General features: G+C 44.2%; 2 protein-coding genes across 2 annotated transcripts in view; one reads left to right on the top strand and one right to left on the bottom strand.

The window, feature by feature from the left end:
• Positions 1-29: 29 nt before the first annotated feature.
• On the bottom strand, positions 30-15,614 carry wdr44 (WD repeat domain 44). The gene is made up of 20 exons (XM_079737440.1): positions 15,190-15,614; positions 14,457-14,490; positions 13,966-14,037; positions 12,495-13,101; positions 11,742-11,881; positions 10,994-11,089; positions 10,505-10,641; positions 10,078-10,161; positions 9,626-9,732; positions 9,077-9,228; positions 7,077-7,215; positions 6,739-6,803; positions 6,179-6,295; positions 4,155-4,277; positions 3,385-3,576; positions 3,075-3,176; positions 2,519-2,634; positions 2,278-2,405; positions 1,672-1,806; positions 30-1,117 (listed from the first exon to the last, which is right to left on the bottom strand). The coding sequence occupies exons 1-20, from the start codon at positions 15,264-15,266 to the stop codon at positions 1,029-1,031; spliced, it is 2,712 nt and encodes a 903-aa protein (XP_079593566.1). The 5' UTR covers positions 15,267-15,614; the 3' UTR covers positions 30-1,028.
• A 3,527-nt stretch (positions 15,615-19,141) lies between these two features.
• Positions 19,142-21,220, top strand: part of klhl13 (kelch-like family member 13) — a 29,279-nt gene continuing 27,200 nt past the window's right edge. Inside the window, exons 1-2 of the mRNA XM_079737439.1 lie at positions 19,142-19,174; positions 20,511-20,582. Coding sequence (XP_079593565.1) covers positions 20,530-20,582 — 53 coding nt within the window. The 5' untranslated portion in view covers positions 19,142-19,174; positions 20,511-20,529. The remainder of the gene's footprint in view (positions 19,175-20,510; positions 20,583-21,220) is intronic.

Below are 21,220 nucleotides of genomic sequence, written 5' to 3'. Positions count from 1 at the left end.
TAAAATCTTTATTTAATTTTTGATAGAGGAAAGGAGAGCAGGTCCTGATTTTCTATTTAAAAAAGCGGACAGTATGTGCAAATGTAAATAAATTACCATATAGTGAAATGTGCTTTAATTCAAAGAAAGGCATCAAAACACTTGAGATACCGAGCCCTAGTCATTAGTAACCGCAAAATACAAGTTTACCTTCTCTTCTCCCGCCAGTTAAACTGGCTCGGGGACCCAATAAACCAACCGACCAAAATCTTAAAACATTTGTTTTGCAGGCACAATACGATTCTTGTAAATAATAACAATAATACAGTTAAAGTGACCAACCGTTCCAGATAAGACAACTTAACACAATATCTCTTCCACAAAGACATTATCTTCCACAAAGACATTATAAGGACAAGATCTGTCCTTTAAATACTTAAGTGCCGGCCTGGGGCTGTGTGTGCGGTGGGGCAGGGGCGAGGGGTTCCTGGTGTCTACCGGTCAGAGTGCCCCCTGGTCTGCTGTACCCAGTTAGCCTCGCGGCGGGCTTAAAGCAATGCAACTAGAAGAAACACACTGAAAACCTATGGCTGTATGCACTTCCGTTCGTCACCAACTCGGGTACAGTGCACACTTTCGACGTTGAACATAGTTCACAGTTGTTTGGTACTGAAAAGAGAGAGTAGAGAGAGAGAGAGAGAGACAGAGGAGAGAAATAAAATATATATATAGAAACGTGAAAAGAGGGAATCACTCGTATCTTCTATGGTTTAGAGTCCACATCTCTCCACCTGGGCCAGACCTCTCCATCGGTGGGAGTCTGGGGGCTTTTTCTTCCAAGGGGCCGGTCTGGGCCAGTTGCCCACGTCAGAGCGTTGGCTGGGGGGGGGGGGGGGGGGCGCTAGGTGTGGGCCCCCTGCGGGCCGGTCTGCTCTTCATCTGTGGGACTGGACACCAGGAGCCGCCGTGGTGGTGGTGGTGGTGGTGGTGGTGGTGGTGGTGGTGGAGGGTGGGGGGTGGGCGTGAGGAGGACCGCCGAGCCCCGGAGCTCAGTACTTCTTCACGTTGACGAAGACCTTGATGGCGCCCGTGAAGTCGGCCGAGACCAGGACCTCGGTGTGGTCCGTCTTCAGAGCCCCTGGGGTGGAGGCACCCAGGGAGACACGGTTAGAGGGGGGGGGCTCTGTCTGTCTGAGGGAATAGTCTCAGTGTGTGTGTGTGTGTGTGTGTGTGTGTGTGTGTGTGTACTTGAGGCAATAGTTTCACTGTGTGTGTGTACACCTGAGGGAATAGTGTGTGTGTTTGTGTCTCTGTCTGAGGGAATAGTCTAAGAGAGTGTTAGTGTGTGTGTGTGTGTACTTCAGGGAATAGTCTCAGTGTGTGTGTACGTGCGTGTGTTTGTACGCAGGTGTGTGTGTGTGTGGCTGAGGGAATAGTCTCAGAGAGTGTGTGTGTGTGTACCTGAGGGAATAGTCTGAGAGAGTGTGTGTGTACCTGAGGGAATAGTCTCAGAGTGTGTGTGTGTACCTGAGGGAATAGTCTCAGAGTGTGTGTGTGTACCTGAGGGAATAGTCTCAGAGTGGGTGTGTGTACCTGAGGGAATAGTCTCAGAGTGTGTGTGTGTACCTGAGGGAATAGTCTCAGAGAGTGTGTGTGTACCTGAGGGAATAGTCTCAGAGTGTGTGTGTGTACCTGAGGGAATAGTCTCAGAGTGTGTGTCGTCCAGGTCCTGGCTCTCTGCCTCAGGCGTCTCCGTGGGGGTCTCCGGGGGGACGATGAGGGCGGGGTGGGGAGCGAACACGGCCGAGGTCACCACGGCGTTGTGCGCTGTGGGAACACGGTTCAGTCGGTTCAGTGAGGGGTGGGAGTCAAACCACAACTATGGAACTTGGTTCCTTTGAACCAGAGGCGTTTAGAAATAGAAAGTGAACCAAGAGGTTCCAGAATGATTGCAGTTTGCAACTCCACTGGCGATTCCAGGCTGGTTTTAGAATAGTTCCAGCTCCAGAATCAGCAAGCAAGACAGGAGATACTGTACCTATCGAGAAGTCAAGTTTCCGGGTCAGCACAATAAGAAGACTGAGTAAATCATCATCATAAGTCATCATAAGATCATAAGAACTCCAAGTTAAAGACCAAAGAACTTCAAGGACTCCCATTTGCACAATGCATAAGGTGGGCATTGCCAACAGGGGTAAACCAACTGTGCAATCAATACAATACTATATTCACACCAACAATGTGTCATCAATACATTTGTGATTGGAAGGTTGGCCATATTGCAATGCTACAGCCTACCTTTAATCCCTTCCCAGAAGTCATTGCGGTCGCGCCGTACGGGGGTGAACCTGCTCAGGTCGTGGTACGTGCTCCAGATATAAACGTACTTGTCCTCTGAGCCGCTGACAATGAAGGAGTAGTCGTGGCTGGAACACAACAACATGTCATTGAGCATTAAATGATGTTTCATATATATATATATATATATATATATATATATATATATATATATTATATAACTCGGGGTGAGAAGGCCAACCTGAAGCTGGCCTTGATCTGGCTGCTGCTGTTGACGTAGCCCTTGTACTTCATGGACAAGGATAGGTCCCGCAGGTCGTACAGGCGGATGCGCGAGTCGTTGGACGTCACCAGGATCTAGATGAACCAATCAGAGACAGAGAGCAGACGTGACTCGGTCAGTCGTACATCGGAGATACATGGAATATATACATTCAGTCACCAATAGCCATGGGGACGCCTTTCAGAGCAATCAAAGCAGAGGTGGAATTATTGATTTACAGTGTTCATTCATCTTGTCATTTAACATTAATGAGAATTTAAGATGTCAAATAATGTCAGATGTATTTATGAGTCCACATTTGAAATATTTGTTAACATTTGAAAAAAATAACAATAAATTTGATCAATAAATATAAACAATAAATCAATATGCAATTCTGCAAATAATGCGTGTCCTTTACACATGATATGTTTAAAATTACAATTCAATATACATTCACAAGTAATCCAGACTACACTCCACTTCCTATGGAGGGACTCCTAGCGTCGGCGTTTCCTGTGTGAACAGGGCTCACCTTGTTCTCTCCGGGCAGAGGCTCGATGCCGGTGATCTTGCGGCCCACCCTGTTCCTTCCCCTGGTGGAGCGGACGTGGATCTGGGTGTGGTACTTCAGACGCTAGTGAGTACAACAACAACAGCGCTCAGGGTCAACACGTTTTAAAACAGCACCGACCGGTGGTGGCCGACAAAGGTCTGTGTGCTCCATGAAACTCTGTTGAGTAGTAATGTCAGTAATATTATGTCCATAATAATATTGTGTAATATTATTATGATAATGGATGGATAAGTCAAGGGCTATGTACGTCTTAGGACAGAAGCGCTACCTCGGTGTCGTAGAAGATGCAGCGTCCGTCGTACGTTCCGATCACAGCGTACTTCCCGTTCTGGCAGAAGTTGGCGGCGGTGATGAGTCGCGTCTGCCCGTCCACCTCGTTCCACAGCGCCACCTTCTTGTCTGGAATGTTCCACAGCCTCAGCTTCCCGTCCAGCGAGCCGCTCAGGAAGTACCGGTCGTCCTGGGGAGAAACAGGAAGTCAGTCTCCCTCGCACTTCCTGTAGGGCTTGAAAAGGGTAAAGTGCCGGTTGGCGCCCACCAGAGAGACATGTGTGGGGAAAGTACGCAGCTTAATTGAAACTTTGTCTTTATGGACAGGAGGAAGATGGACCAGAGAGCGGCTTGAGAGCAAGGGAAGGGAGGGACATGTTGGAATCATTCCAGGGATGCTACAAGGGGTTTTACCGCTTTTTTCTACAGGGTGAGCCACCATGCTGCCAGAAAAATCGGTAACATCATTTTTTATGCATTGAATTACAGATGGACCTGTGTTTGCGATGCGACATGCAAACCAATAAACTAGGATTGCAATAACAGCGTCCAGCCAGGAGACCGAAGAGGTGCCAAAGCCTCCCCCCCAAGAGGGCCGGGGGGCGCCAGCCGGATAATTGCGCTATAAGGTTTTATGTCCAAGCGACCACAAACTATAGAGGACAAAGTGTGTCACGGAGAGAACTGATGAATATTTCATCGCTCTAAAGGGCTCCGCGCTCGGGAACATTGCGGTTGGGTCGAGTGGGGGGGGGGGTGACCACTCACTCTGGGGTGGAAGGCGATGGCCGTGACGAAGTCGATGTGCTGGAAGCAGCACAGACACTCTCTCCTGGAGATGTGCCACAAGCGGACTGTCTTGTCCATCGACGACGAGAGCAGGAAGAAGTTCTGCAGACACAGGGGAAAGAAACAGTGTTTGACATCATGGTGGATGTTTCTGTCGTCATTTAGCAGACGGCGTTATCCAAAGTGTCTCATTAAGATGCATGCCATTATCAGCAGGTATGTGTTGGGCCTCTTGCTATGAATACTCATAGAGCTACTTCACCTGTTTTCGATGAACTGTTCACTATTCACACCAATAACATTGTATCGTCCCTGTTTGATTGCATAATTCATCTTTATGCTGAGGGTAATATTTTTTACTATATTTCTTATTGTTTACCAAAAGCCAAACAGCCTTTCTGTTAATGCGCTGAAAGATGCTCATAATAATAACCTTAAATTGAAACTTAATTAAAATTAAACAAAATGTATGCTGTTCTCAAGATGGAGATCACAGTAACTCGCAAGATATTTCTACTGTGAAAGTTCAAGGTGACACAAGTTCCTTGAATTTGGTGACCTCTAGTGGAACGGAGGGGGTCAGATAGTGAACATAAGTGTGTTTCAATTAATGTACCATTGCATGAAGATAAGAAATATGGTGTCTTGGTACCCTTAAAATGAGCCCATAATATCTCTATATGGAGTGTGCATGTCCTATTTTTTCTACAGTAGCCCAGAGTGGACAAACGGCTCTAGAGGGAATGCCTTGAAAATAAAATGCGTCTTACGATGGAGGGGGCATGGTATCCCCATTGCGACGACCAATTTATGATCTTTTTTTCGTACCGTCGTTGTGTAGGACCAATACAATTCTGGTATAAAAATCTAAACTGTTGCAATAACTGTCATGTTAGAAAAAAAAAAAAAAATATATATATATATATATATATATATATATATATTGTACAATTAATTTACAACAGTGCAAGTAATCATTGGCTTGTAGCGCCTACTGCTATCGAGATGATTGATCTATATATTTTTATAACAGATAGCGATAATAAAAAAAAGGCCATTACCTACTGGCACCTTAAACATTACAGGCAATTACAGGATACTGTAGTCAGACGAGGGGGGGGGGGGGTGGATACAGTTGGTGGTTTAAAATATTGTTTAAAGTTCACATTGAAAACCTTATCACTAAAGTGGGACAAAAAAATGTATGTGTTTTAACAGAAAGAGAACCAGCCTTTCAGCCGTAGGAAGCAGTTTTCCTATCAGTTTTGGATTATGACGATGACATTTATAGACGCGCTGCTGCCTTTACACTCAAGCCCTGAGATTCTGTCGACCACTCCGCCCTTAGGCTCATCACTCCCGTTATTTAAAATACTCATCACTGTATCCTACATGGAAAGGTCAGTTGGAGGGACGCATTAATAATTGCTTTTTGTATATTTATGAAGCTGATGACGGAAAAAAGCCATCTTATATAACATCCATGTTGCATTGGACCTTTGGTGCACATTAAACTGGCTTGTGATGGCTGGCTTGTGATGGAAGGAAGGCTTTAGTGTTTATCGCAGGAGACTCACTCGAATGCTGTGTCACCTAACGATCAATACACTTTACCCTTTGGGACGATTTAGGAACGTATTTAATGACCGTCCTGTATCTGCCTGTAATTGTTTGAACCGTGTGTTACAATGTCTCTGTTTTGTTGTACTGTGTAATCTGGGCGTCATTTTAAGTGAGGCTCCCCTCAATGATACCCATGAGAATTTAAAATAAAAGGTGCAAGGAAGGAATTAATACATTTATGAGTGATCGTTCTAAAATTTGACCTGCATAGTTGAGTGTGCAAGAACTGAAAATATGTATTTATTACCACAATATGGGTTATTGTATACATTCTTTTAAATACATAAAAATGCGTTCTATATTTGGCATTGCCATAATGTACATTTGTGTTTATTTAAATATTTTTCTGAGTGCTGATAAGTGAACGTAGAAGGGCTTACTTTGGACCAGGAGAGGTCCAGCAGGTCAGCGGTGTGGCCCTTGTACTTGCAGAAGGGGATCTGGCGGAATGGGGCGTTACGGTCCTCCGAGTCGGGGTCTTCAGGACCCCCGTTGGCCTGGGGGAGGGAGGGAGATTTGTTGTTACCTATTGTAGTTATTTTTTTGTTTCATGCAATATATTTTTTGAAATGGAAAAGTAATGTTTACCCATGCCAATGAAGCCATTTTTATGTAATTGTGACGGAAAGAAAGAGAGAGAAAAACTGGGAATAAGAGAGAAGAGAGACACAGACAGACAGACAGAAAGACAGACAGACAGACAGAGACGGAGAGAAATACACAGACCGAGACGGAGAGAGAGAGAGCTTGTCTCCTTAAATATCACCTAAGTTCTCTCGATCCAACCTTTATGATCGACTTTCGGGAAACCAACAGTGCCTTGCTGATTAAATTAACGTGCTAAAACGAGACTTGAAGGCTGCTGTGCGTCAGCATCAATTCCAGTGTGCGCAGGAGACTTCCCAGACCAGTTCCTTAAAGGGCGTGTCTGGCGACTCACCCCAGGGTCCGTGTCCGATTTAGACGAGCACATGCTTTCCTGAGAAGGGGATGGCGACACGCGGCCTTTGGGAGACAAAATTATAGAATTGAATATATACACACACATATATAATACATGCATACAAACAATCCATCCATACGCACAAAATTCTTTCTATTTCCTACAGTTTCACTCTGTCCAGTTGTTGTCTTTAAACTTGGGTCATGCCAGACTACCCACATTCTTATTGGAATACTTATCGATTGTTCGCTTGTGTCACTTGCTAATAAATACCCAAATGTAACCTCCTCCTCTCCTCCTTCGTCTTACTGCGATGCGCTATAGAGCTCACGTACCTTCAGTGTTGTACTTGATCCTCATGTTGTTGAAGTAGTCAAAGGCGTTTTTCAAAACCCAGATGCGCACCACGTTGTCCTGGCCCGCGGTGGCCAGCAGCCGGCCGCAGTGGGAGAACTTCATGGTCCAGACCGCCCCCTGATGCCACAGCACACAGGAATCACTATACAGGTCTTTCTGTTAAAATCCATATTTTTTTTGAATGAAATGAGATTGATTTATTTTAATAAATATATAACATATTTAATACTAATTATCTGTAAAAAGTGCTTTTTTTTGCATTTATGGACAGTGATGAGAGACAGGGAAGTTTAAGAAGAGAGTGAATTACGTGTAGCAAAGGAACAAAGGTGGGAATTAGGGATGCACCGAATTTTCAGCCACCGAAAACTTTTATCACCCAAATACTTTTATCACTGAAACAACACGGCTGAAACAGAAATTTGTGATGACGCAAACAAAAGGCGCGGCAAGCACACGCTTGTCTGGATAAGCGCCAATATGTCTGCGGTGTGGACGTTTTTCAATGTTTCTGAGAAAGACCCACGTATAGCGATTTGCAAAAATTGTAATGCCGAAATTTCAAGAGGGGGTACATCTACAAAGAGTTTCTCCACGTCGGGTTTAATTTATCACTTGAAATCAAAACATCCTGATTGCCAGTCTCAATATGAGAAGAATGCGGCACAGAAAAAAAAAGAAAAAAAAATCTGAGCACGCCCACTCCGTCTGTGGCGGACATTTTTGATCTTTCAGCATGCCAGTCAGTTATATGCCTGTAAATTATTATTTGTTTGATGTGCACATGAGTGGGGTCAAGTTAAACATTTTATTTTATTTTATATTGTGCATTGTTGTAATGTCAGTGCTAAATAAATATTTTCATACTTTTGTAATTGATTTATTCTGCAATGGTACTAATAATTGGCATAATAATTTCTTTCAGTGTTTCGGTTTTCGGCCTTGGGTTCCTCGTTCCTCGGTTTTCGGTTTTAGCCAAGAAGTTTTCATTTCGGTGCATCCCTAGTGGGAATCAAACCTTGGTCTCTACACCAAACTGGTGGCCGAAACTATGTGAATTGGATCGAATCGATTCGGGATATCAGATGATACCCTTTCCTACGCGGTGGTCAGATAGATGGATGCAAACAAATACTAAATACTTATTTTAAAATGCATGATGGCTAGATCAGCCTACCGTGCCGTACACTTGGTGGGCTGGTAGGCTGATCCACCAACAGTCTTAACTCTAAAGCTACAAATGCACTACAACCATGCTTACTCTGCTATAGCCAGTTAGGGCCGCTACAGTCCACTATGCTATAGCTAGCTTATTTAATTTTCGCACCCTCATAGTCCCCGACTCCCCGCAAATCCTCAAGCGTAGAACGTAGAGCAAGCAAAAGGCACTACGCTTAGCAAGGACTGCCAAACAGAAAAACAACACTTCATCATTCCAACAACAATCTGCTAAATGGGTTGAAATTAGCTTTCTTACTGCAATTTGCTTTAAATTTAAATTTGCTTTAAAGCCCACCTGCAGTGAACTGATATGCATATGGGAAAACAGGAGATTGGCAACATAAACAATATTCATTTCATCAGAATCAGTGTTACTGTCGAGTAAGCGTACAAGGAATTGTAGTGTGGTGTATTAGCTCAGAAATGCTTCTGTATTTCCGAAACAAAAAATGGTAAAAGGGTTTGAAAGGTATCGTAAAGGCTCTGTGTATATATCTGACTGCCTAAGGATCTGTACCTATGGCCGTACTATCATTAACTTGTGTTGGTGCACTAAGCATCAGTCCACTGGGATATAACCGACACATGTGGGTCGCTGGTGCTTCCAACGCACAAATTGGGTCACACACACACACACACACACACACACACACACACACACACACACACACACACACACACACACACACACACACACACACACACACACACACACACACACACACACACACACACACACACGCGCGCGCGCGCCTACCGTGTGCTCCCCACTGAGGTCCTGGACGACCTTTATCTGATCGAAGTCGAAGGGTCCCTTGAAACTGTGCGCCGCCTTGAATTTGGCGGGCCGCGTGTAGGGCATGCCCTCGTCGTCGCTGGAGGAAGGGTCGTCCGGGTCCGTGTGGAATACTGTCACAATAAAAGCGTGTGAGGATTTTGTGGCGTTAGGGTTGAGCGTCAGACATATTGTACTGACAGATTGTGAAATGAATGTTAGAGGATGAAATAACTTCCCCACATCAGTTCAGTTTATTATTTGATAATATATCCACATTAAGGACACAAGAGAAACAGCAAATACTTTTTAGAATCCTCTTTAAATGTGGGCTGGTCTACGTATTTACCATTGGTTTGCAAACATTGCTTTAGATCTTTTTTAAGACAATGTCAAACCGTATTCTGAGTTCATCTTAATACTTGGGAGTCTAGGAGTCCAAGGAAAAGAACATTGAGCCCAAGGTCCACGTTTTGTCCTTGAGGCGGGGATGGCCTGCTTTAGATTCCCCCTCCTCTCCCACTGGCCTACCTTCGTCGCGGACGCTCTTCACTTTGTTCACCGCCTTCTCTCCGTACTCCTCCGCCAGATGCTTGGCTCTCTTCACAGACTTGCCCAGGAACTTCTTCAGCTGCGTCCTGGATGAGGGAAAAGGTCAGTTAGTCCATCAGATGAATAAAAGACGGCGTCCGTTTATTCAGATTCAAAGAAGTAAATTCCAGAACGCATCATTAATCCCAGAGTATTATATTAACTGTGACGGTCACAATTGGTCTGCTCAAGAGGAAAAGATGTGAACAAAAATAGATAGGTCAATAAAAAAATATAGACAACGAAATACATTAAGGCGATCGAATTAAGCATTTTGAAACACAGCAAATTACACGCATATAGAAAATTATGTAAATTATATACAGATAACTTAACAAGGTTTGAATGGGGACGAGGCAGGGGAGCAGAAGGAATAAGTGGGTGAATCTTACGTCTTCTGTTTGAGTTTCCCCCCGTCCGTGTCCGACATGGCGGCGGAAGCCTTGTCGTCGTCATCCGACTGCGCTGCGTCGTTACTGACAACGACAACAACAAGAAACCCAACAAACATCAATCCACATGACAAACATGATGAGCCACAGCTACACTCATTAAGAAACGGGTAAAGAGTTTAGGGGGATTGGTAGGAGCCACGGGCTCTAATTAGGCAAAGGCTTACGGGTTAAGAGCCCTAATTAAAGTGAAATTCCGGTGAAAATTGAACCCAGGGTCTTTGTTTTGGCATGTATACCCATCTAATAAGCCCTCCAGATACTTTTTTCATTGAAAATCAAGTACACTTTGCCCGGCGCAATTCTCGCCGGAATTACACTTTAAGTAAAGGGTTAGCGATTTGAGGGTGGGGTGCCGGCTCCTTACGTTATGTACTCCTTGGTCCTCCTCATGATGTGGAGGGTGAGGGGGTTGATGGCCGCTGGGAGCTTCTCCTCCGCCTGGATCAGAGGGATCTCCTCCCCCGTGTCCAGGTTCTTGATCATCACGCTGGCCAGGATCTCCTGTCACAGATCAGGGTCACATGGTCCAACACCAAGGAGTCAACTCAGGGCAGACCAGGAAGTATATTTTAGATATCCATGAAATTATACATTTTTGTAACTAATTTCTTTCTCTAATAAGTAAGGGAAGTAATCCAATGCGAGTTTCAAAACTGTGTTGAAGTTGATAACAGCATCTAGATATAACTGTTTTCCTCCTTCTTAGCCCTGCTGACAAAAGCTAGCCCACATCCCTTTTACTGACAACATATGATAGCAAACACAAATTACTTTTTACTTTATTATTGAACAGAGAACTAAAATTATCTGTTGAGAATGCAAAATAAAGTGAGAGTTAAGGAGCTCATCCTACGTCATCGGTCAGCTCTCGGCCAGAGTTGGAGCGTGGCCGCTGGGTGCCGGGGGTGTGTTCACCGCTGGGTGTTGAGGCCTGCTCCCCCTCGTTCTCCTGTTGAAAATGACACAACCACAAGGTTACATTCAAAACCCATAGCGGCACTGACACAGGACAACCTAAAAACCACTGTGTTACATTAATCACAGAGATACTGTGAAACTACGATAACTTAAACCACAACCACCTTGTTACATTAATCACAGAGATACTGTGAAACTACGATAACTTAAACCACAACCACCTTGTAACATTAATCACAGAGACCCTTACAAACTACGATAACGTAAACCACAACCACAATGTTACATTTATCACAGAGATACTTCTGATACACTAGCCTAGCTAGCTAATTTCTATAATTTCACAGTACCCAACAAACAAACGTCAAACAATTAAACATTTGACAGAAACCTCTATAACAAACGGATGTCTAATGTTTAATTTATTAAACATGAGACAGTAACATCGTCAACAAACGGGCGCGCCAACAACAATAAAACTGTGGGTTTTGTTGCCAACAACAACAAAACCTGGTGCTATTTCCAAATGGAAATAGCACCAGGGGTAGACGTTTAGAGAGCATGCGCTCAGCCTAGGGCTCAGAAAGCTCCAATTCAATAATTAAAAGGGTTAGGGTTAGGCTTACCCTGGCAGGGATCTGGAAGCTAAAGGTTAACGAGGGGGGTTGTGTCTCCAGTCTTACCCTGGCCGTCACCACCTTCTCCCCGCTGGTGGCGCTGGCGAGGTCCAAGGAGTGCTGCAGCTCCCGGGTGATGCCCCGCACCGTGCTGCTGGGAGACAGCAGGCCAGACGACTCCAGAGAGTCCACGGGGGGGGGGAGCCCTGCTGACACACACAGCGGACCGTCAGATACAGTGCTCAGGTTAACATGCGCAACCACATCAAAACACGCAGGGTAGACAACCAGACCATTATCCACAGGGCTTAGGTTAACATTGGCAACCAGACCATAATACACAGGGCTGATAATATAATAAATGACAATATATAAATACACGGTGAGGGTTAGTGTAGGAAACTACGTCATAACACACAGAGGCGGAGTTAACATGTAAAGATACCGTAAAACAAACATGGCTCAGGGCTAACAAGGGTAACAGTACCAAGAAACAATGCTTACGGTGGGGTTCAACAAAACACAAGGCAATCTTCATTATAACAACAATCAGAAAGATACATTTAAAACAATACTGAGTATATGACGTACAATTTTCGCCAGCACGGTGAGTCAACACGGTGAGAATAATTACATTAAATTATAATTATGTTTTCATGGATCAGGTCCCTTAACTTTGGTAAGCAGCCTAAAACCAGCCCAGCATTGACAGAAGCCCTTTAAACATATTATGGTGGGCAATTGGTAGAACTTGAGGTTGAACGTGATCAAGCATTTTGGTTAGGGTCGAGTACTGGGAGCACTCCAGATGTGGTTTACCTTCCAGTCCGCTGAGCCGGGCCTCCTGGCTGCGCTTGCCGAGCGTTAGGGTCTGCCAGGACGGGGGCGGGGGTCTGGGGGGCGGGAAGGAGCCGGGAGGAGGGGGTCTCGAGGGAGGGGGCTTCTTGGTGCTCGCCACAATGTCTGGCTCCGCGGCCAACTGCCGCGGCGGTTTGGAGGGAACTGAGGCGTCCGAATACGCCTGGTCAGAGAGAGGCACCTGATCCAAAATGTCTGCCGGTCGGTGCACCGGCTCGGCCCCTCCCACAGAGGCGGGGAGCGGGGGGAGAGGTGTGCGGCGCTCCAGGGTGCGCGTGACGTCCGGGCCCTGGCTGTGCTCCTGGGGGAGGAGGGGAATGTCTGGGAGGTCGGCGGGCAGGAGGGGGGAAGGGAAGCCAAACGCCACCCCGACCCCGTCAGACACCTGCGCTTCGTCCGCGAGTCCCCTGGGCTCGGGGTCTGCCACCGGCCCGACCAGCTCCACCGGTAAGACCCCCTCATCTGGGACCCCCGGCGGCGGCCTCACATCCACGTGCAGCCGCTCCAACAGCTGGTCCACCTCCCCTGCACTCCCTTTCTGGCTCTCCTCTATGATGCTGTCGATTATCTGGTGGGCGGTGGCAGATACACACGCATTATAATACATGTATGACTGAAACCCCGAGGACACACAGCGACTAACCTAGACTTTTAACACAATAGAGAATTGCCCCCAACTATTTACTGCGGTTCATTTATTTATTTTAGGAACAGGATAGTATATCGGTTAGGGCGTGTGACCCCCTACCGAAGGGTTCTGAGTTCCAACCCTACCAGCTTATTAGGGACATTGTGCGTCTTGAAAGATATACTTTGGATCAAAACATTGGCTCAATGAAATGGCATACAAATATGTTAGATATGTTACAAAAGAAGCAAGTGTTGGAGGAAAGCTTGGTTGTTAAATCAACGTCTCTAAGAAACATGAGCTGCTTCTCGAAATTTCGCAAGCTTTGGATGATGGCCAGAAGCCAAACCAGCTATATTCGTGTTCAGCATTAGCAACACAAGGCTGGAATGTCTCTTTTATGAGCCCTATCAAAGCCACAATTCACCTACATCACATAATTGGCTTAATATCCACTTAACCACCACAATTACATTGGACAAGAGACCCCCCTTGCCAAAGCTTTAGTTCCAAACTAAACATGATATATTGTTAGTTCCCTGGGTAAGTGGATATGATTTACCAAATATAGAAGATTTGTGAAACATTGCTTCAATAACGGACTAAAAGCATGACATTACACTATAACCCTATCTCAAAGACTCAATTCTATTTATTTATTTTTATCTATTTTTAATATTAAAACCATACAATTCCGCACATGAACGATAAAATTTTGTTAAAAACAGAATTAATAACAACAACAATTGTGGTAAAACACGTCATCCATAACGGAGAGCTTGTATTTTGAGAGAGTTCTTCTACCTGAAGGGAATCATCTTGGGGTTCTGACGGCGATGGACTGCAAGTCTCTTCCTGGGTGGGGACCACAGACTCCTGCAAGAGTGGTTCAGAACCGAACTGTTGTCCTTGACCTCGATACGAGTGTGTCATACTAGAAATAACGGCTCCGTTTGGATTCAACATGACGGAGGGTTGAAGATGAAAACGTAGCCCCCCAATAGATACATTCGATTTCCTGTAGAATAATCGCTTATTCAAGTTATTTTAATTGTTAGCTTGTTTCTGTCACCAAGAAACGTAATAAATGTTGTCTGTCTATACATGAAATCAGTAGAGTTATAAGAACTATTCTGATCTTATCTGATAACCTACAGCACAGAGTCTAGAAAGCTTGTCAAGGCAGCAATGGTTTGTTACAATCAAGCTAAGGGGAACAATTTCTGATGCTAGTGTATCACGCACAGTGCCAGTGGAAACCATTTAATCTAGACTATGTTTATTGTCAAACATACCTGAGGCAAAGGGCCGAAAAACTTGGCAGGTGACCTGAAAAAAGCAAGCAACATGTCAACACAATTTCGTATGACAGTGTAATGTGTTAGGTGTAATCTAAATATCTAATGATGTATATAAAAGAAACAACATAGGCTTGTGAAGTGGGGCCTAGTTTGTTTTTATGCAAGAACCAGACAAACGGCAAATGGATTTTAAGTAAACAACTGGGACATGTCGAAGTAGACAAACACTGCAATGGAGATAACTCGAACAGAAGGCCTAAACTTGAGTCATAATGCACTGGATTCTGAATTCACAGTATTGAAATCTGTACACTGCATTTGGTGTAAACTTGATTCCATCCTTCGATCCAAGCAGACCAAAGTGCAGGGTAGCCGTTCTTGCCAGGGTGTTACATGTCCCCTGATCACAGGGAGAACATGTGACTGAGGTGTAAGGTTGGACTTTCACTACAACAAAAACATCTGACCTGTCCACCCGACTCCTGTCTACCGGGTAAACACGTCCCCGCTCTCAGCGGAACAAGGAGAGTCAGTGCAGACGAGTGCTTACAACTCAAGTGTAGGCGTTACATTACAACCTGTTTCATCAAGTCTTTTCAACCTGTATTTCGTGGTAATAATCAGCCCTGGTCACACGCGTGACTGTTTGGTTAGGAGCTGGGGTAGTCCATCGTCCTCTCAAACAGCCCTAATAAAGCTAGCCACACATTAAAAGAGGTTTGCTTACACTTTGGGAGATGGGGAGAAATGGACGTCCTCCGGGGCATCGTAGAACTCCTCTGTGTCACTTGTGTCTGACGCCATGCTAAGTGTAATTAGCTTTGGCCGTGAGCTAACTGGCTAACTTTCTATTGCAAAAAAGTAAATTCATGCGATCGGTTCTTCGATAGAAGCACGCCAAATGCGAAACAGGGACGACCAAAAAGCCCTATTCACGGAGGCTAGGCGTCTCGGATCCACCTCTTCTTCCCCATAAACGTCAACACATAACGCTATGGATATGTTGTCACTTTAGCCAACACCTAGTGCTTTAGGAGTCGATCATCAATCCGACCCGGTTTCTTCAATGAATTAGACCTGCCAAACCGGGGAATATATATAAAGACATGGGGATAGCTATCTACGAGCTAATTTAGCTACCACCTAACTGACGATACACCTAAAAGCAATCCAATAACATAAATGGTGTCCGTTACGATGGGCGTCCAAAGGGCGGGGTAAACCTCTTCTTCTGGCCTGTACATGTTTAATATTTGTTGCATTACTGCCGTCCTCTGGCTCATTGAAGAAGTTTTAGATTTTTCGAAAACGATGGGAATTATAAAGATTTATAATTTATAATAATACAGTTTACTTCTTCATTATTCCCTTGTCAGATATAGCCTCTTTATTGAAATTGTAAAATACAAATTGTGGAAATATTTGTTGAAACTGAAAGTGACTCCCAGTATTGTATGTGTCTAAACAAGACTAAATAGGAAACATTGGATTTTGGATATATTCAGTGAGTTTTGTCCCAGCCATAAACAATAACAACAATCTATATTTGTGGATGTGTTAATTTAGTATGAAGGTCTTTATGCATAGCTATAACCTTCTACTGAACCATTTGACCTGCTTCGGGAACCACCAAATGCTGAATATACATTGTCAGATGAGAGCGTTCCCCATGAGGACAGGACACATTAATCAGAAAGTTTAGCAAAAAACTACAGCTGTGGAGAACGATAACGACAGCAGCATGAAACATCAAAACATATGAATGTGAGCAGTCAGTTAACCAAAAAGCTGACGACTTGATTGATAGATTGATAAACACTTAAGGCACGCAGCTAAAGATAGCTGACGATGCCCGGCTGATCTTCGCTGCAATGTTGTGACTAAACAAACACAATCCTCTGTTTCACTTCAGTCAAGCTGGCGGTCAGGTGGTTTCGTAGTTCACAACAGCTTGTTTGTTCCTCATAATACACTTACCAAATGATTAGTCTTGCACTAATATCCCTGGATAGTCACCATAGGACGCTCTGTTTCCTGTTCCAATTGTAATAACAGAGCTAAAAAAAAAACTCTTTGCTACCTTCTAGAATAATGTGCAAATAATTGTTTTATCTGTTTCTAATTTGAGCTGCAACCAGGCATCTCCTTTAAGCCATAGGACAGCAACATCTACATTCTTAGAGTATCTCTCTAAATTCTAAAATGGTTTACATAATTGACTTGAAAAGGATATTATTAAGCTTTCAATAATATTTTCATTGACAAATATATACTGTCCAGGAACTAATGGTTAATGGACTTCTACAACTGACTTGATGTGGGCGTTACTACGCCTGGTCTGTATCTATAAATAGTAAGAGTACAGGAAATGTGGGTTCAGATCATAGGTTCAGATCCTACTCTCAGTAGTATGTGAGATCAGTTTAGATAATCACACACAATTTAGATATAGATTCAGGTTGAAAGTGGCTTGATTCACATATCTGTAGGTTGAGAATTTAATAATTATCTCTCATAATTTGAGAATGCATAAGTCACATTATGTAAAAAATAAAACCTATTGAATACATAATCATTTATTATTATATGACCTTAGTCTATAGATGGAAGCAAATCACAGCTTTTACTTCCCATTCATCAAATGCATTTCAATTATTTTGTCTGATCACATACATCACCACCTACCATTTATTAGAGCAATGACAGCCTTGATAGCCAGACTTCTTTCATGTGTTTGATGATTTTGGCCCACTCTCTAAGAGCGTCCCCCTTGATGGAACAATCTCATATAGGTTAAATTATCCATAGAAGACTTGGACATTTGAGTTCTGTGTTGGCTGCTAGAAAAAACATAATGCTTCCCTAGGAGTTTGAGGCCTCTAGAACTTTATGCCATCAATAGGTGCTTCCGGCAACCCATTATATACAATAACGTTATACTTTTAATATTGGATGTATGCTGGCCTCCTGGAAGTAGTTTCACAAATCATACTTCTACATATTTATATTTAATACATATAACGTACTGTAGCGCCGGTCAGGGAGAGACGGAAGAATGAGACGGGAGACAGGTTTCAACCGCTAGTACCACTCTCGCGCCCCTTACACCACACGACTGCGACAGTTGGTTCTTTATTTTAACAACGAACATAACAGAAACACGGGACACCTGACCAACACACACAACACTCTCACTAATGGTCCCGATCACACAACAATGGAACAACACACAATTAATAAAGACCCCAAACCCGTTAACCCGACCAGCGACCAGGGGCGGAACGCGACCAGGGGCGGAACTTCGAGTCCCAGGTCTTTGGAGAGGTCTGCCGGCGGCTGGGGGTGCACAAGACGAGGACGACGCCGCTCCATCCCCAGAGTGACGGGTTGGTGGAGCGGTTTAACCGCACCCTGGCCACCCAGTTCGCCATCCTCACCAGCCAGCACCAGCGGGACTGGGACCGTCACCTGCCCCTGGTCCTTTGGTCCTATCGGACGGCGGTGCAGGAATCCAGTCACTGCACTCCGGCTGCCCTCATGTTCGGGCGGGAGCTCCGGACACCGGTGGACTTGGTGTTCGGGTCCCCGCCTGAGCCTGAGCTCGCCGGGGGTGCGGCTATGGACTATCTCCGCAGGCTGAGGGATCGCCTGCTGGTGGTCCACGACTACACCCGCCAGGATCTCGAAGTCGTACTCCTTCAGGCGCGTGGGGACCAAGCCCCGGCGACGCCCACCCGCACAGGCCCCGCCCACACCCCCATCTCGAAGAAGCCCGTCAGAGCCCCCCCCATCGCGCCGCCGAAGAAGGCAGGTCCGGCCGGGGACCAAGGCCCTCAGTGAGATAAGGAAGTACCAGAAAAGCACCTCACTGCTGATACCGAAAATCCCACTTCTGACACCAATGTAGCACCGGTCAGGGAGAGACGGAAGAATGAGACGGGAGACAGGTTTCAACCGCTAGTACCACTCTCGCGCCCCTTACACCGCACGACTGCGACAGTTGGTTCTTTATTTTAACAACGAACATAACAGAAACACGGGACACCTGACCAACACACACAACACTCTCACTAATGGTCCCGATCACACAACAATGGAACAACACACAATTAATAAAGACCCCAAACCCGTTAACCCCACTTAACCCCAACAACAGAACAAATCAACAAAACCCCTTTTGTCAACTGACAACCCCAACCCCAACTCCCAGAATCCCCCGCGGCTCCGGAACATGGCGCCCACACCCGTGGTCGCCACAGTACATTACTTGTCACTTTTTTATTTTTTCAGAATATGTATCAACATCCTTAACAGTTCAATGTTTTCTTTTCTAAATATTGAATAAAGCTTTCGGTGAAAGAAGCAAGAGCATAGACTTTCTGTGCTAGTTTTTACGATTTAATTTGAGTAACCCTGAAATGTATTCATAAACATTATGCATTCCTCAAACGTAGCCTGCTTTACACGGCATGGGCGTAGTACTACTTAAGAGCACTCGATACTTTTTTATTTGTAACACTTTATTTAGTAACGGAAGTTTTCAACCAATGAGAGGAGATTGCCATACTGCTAAACCATTTAAAAGTGCGGATGCTGCAGCAATTCCAATAAGCTCTCATTCTATTGGACACTGCGAGCAGGTCCTTCCTCGCGTCTAAGTGGATTTGGGGTTTGCGAGGAAAACAAGGACGCTGGTCATCTTGTGGTCGAAGGTACGATTTTCATTGTTTAAAAGTTGCCACATTTTATTTACGATGCGTTCAAACAGTCATCCAGACACATTTCAACTTGGTTAGCATACTGTTACCAGCTAGTCCGAATCATTCAGGTCAGATTGATAGCAAACCGACAACCCAGAATAGTAACTATCATGTTAACTATTTGTTCACGATAACATACTATTTTTAATGAAATGCAAAGACGATTTCTTTCGGGAAATGGGTAACAAACCCAATGGGAAGAGGTGTCCGTATGGAACGGGCTGTTGACAGTGTCCACTAGTGCTCACAGAGTTAATTTAAGTTGGCTAATGTCAGAAGAGAGCCATTCGCTAGCTATACCCAGTGGACCAGATGTCACCGGTGGCCCTACAGGGTGATCAACACGGCCAAATATGCACCATGTCATGCCCTAACAGCGCTACATCTTATTACACTCGTATGGTTTCGCTCACTAGCGGCATCATGTCACCGGCTGACTGGTTTGTTGTTAGCCGAGTTAGCTAGCAAATAAGCTAGTGGACTATTAGTCATGTTGATATTTTTACCCTTCTACTTTTTACTTGCACAATTAGTTCAAACGACGTGTTTGTTGAATTTGGAGGCGAATGCAGCAGCTGATTGTGTGGAGGCATGTGGGTGGTGTATTAGTTGTTTCATGACATAACTTATGCAGTGAATGGCGTGCATAATGGCAAACAACTCAAACTTTTGTGGTTGGCCACTGTGGATTCATGTGAGTTGCCTACAGGGATATGTCTTTTTAGGGGGGGTTTCAAAGTAGAATGAATTCATCCTTTAATAATAGGACTAAAACGTCTTGTTAGGACAAAGGCAGGGGGTGAAAATAAACATTTGTACTTTGTCCAATGCAACAGGTTACTCTTGGAAGACCTAATTTGATTCCTATACTTAATATAGATGAGGGATTTGATGTTACTGTAACGTAGTAATTTATTATTTTAAATATCTAAATTGCCTGTAGCTACTTTAGATGGCCAAAGGTAAGGAATTATTTCGCCAAAACGACCTGTTCCATTTATTTAGAAATTCTTTCACATTCATGCAATATTGATTGTTGACAAATCACATGCAGTATCTTCTCATAAGATGATAAATAGTTGCTGAGCCTCATTGCTTTGAGATATATTTAAGAATATAAACAAACCAATAATGACAGACACAATAAAGGCAGTTAGATCTTTATTTGTATGGAACAGCATACAAATAATTATTTGAAGTTTTGGTATTGGTATTCAGTTCTATTTGTTTTTGTGTGAAATGCTATGTCGGTCAGAAGTGGAAGTTTGTTCTGTGCCTTTTGTTTCAGGCGTGGTCTTGGAGAGGGTATGGAGAACCCTGGACAAAGAGGGGAGACGATGCCTATTGCAATGCATGACAGGTACCGTCTGTTTACATTACTCTGGCCCATGTACTTATTTCATTGATGTAATTTAAACAGTTTTTTGCTTTGTTTGATGACTATACTGATGGTAATAAACCAGATATAATGCATACAATAATAAATGGAAGCATAATCCTTAAATACCTTTGGGTTGGTGTTAGCCTAATGCTCTTCTGAATGACGGCGGAACTATTGGTACACTTTTGTTTAAATCCGTTATATTGCTCTGGACACGTGATGCAACTAAATCGTCTTTACTTTGTGTATGAACAAAGTAATGGTAGCAAACGGTAGCTTTTGAACAACCTTTAGTAACTGAAATAAATGTGTTTACCTCACATAATTTACATGACGTAATTTAGCTGAAACTTTATCCAAAGCATCAAGTAAGCATGGCAGAGCTGTGGTCTGCTACTTGAGACACCACTTCAGTTTCTAGAAGCTTGAAGGCATTTGTTTATTTGCTGCACTGTTGGAGGACCCACCACATTATCTCAAATGGCGTTTAGGCCTGGGATTTGACTGGCTCCATCCAAAAAATCCACGGTTCATTTAAATGTATTGAGTTGTAGATTTTGCGGGTGTGCTCGGCATCTCTGTCCGGCCCCTTGACCCATTTTCTGACGAGATTTGAC

Source organism: Pollachius pollachius (genome assembly GCF_949987615.1).
Source record: "Pollachius pollachius genome assembly, chromosome: 6".
NCBI classification, from domain to species: Eukaryota; Metazoa; Chordata; class Actinopteri; order Gadiformes; family Gadidae; genus Pollachius; species Pollachius pollachius.
This window is presented reverse-complemented; position numbering and strand designations above follow the sequence as displayed.

Excerpts from the sequence above, each read along its gene's own strand:
- wdr44 (XM_079737440.1), bottom strand. The coding sequence starts at position 15,266 with ATGGCGTCAGACACAAGTGACACAGAGGAGTTCTACGATGCCCCGGAG. Across the intron at positions 13,102-13,965 it reads CCCAAGATGATTCCCTTCAG|ATAATCGACAGCATCATAGA; the intron begins GTAGAAGAACTC and ends ACCGCCCACCAG. Across the intron at positions 10,162-10,504 it reads AGGACCAAGGAGTACATAAC|TAACGACGCAGCGCAGTCGG; the intron begins GTAAGGAGCCGG and ends TGTCGTTGTCAG.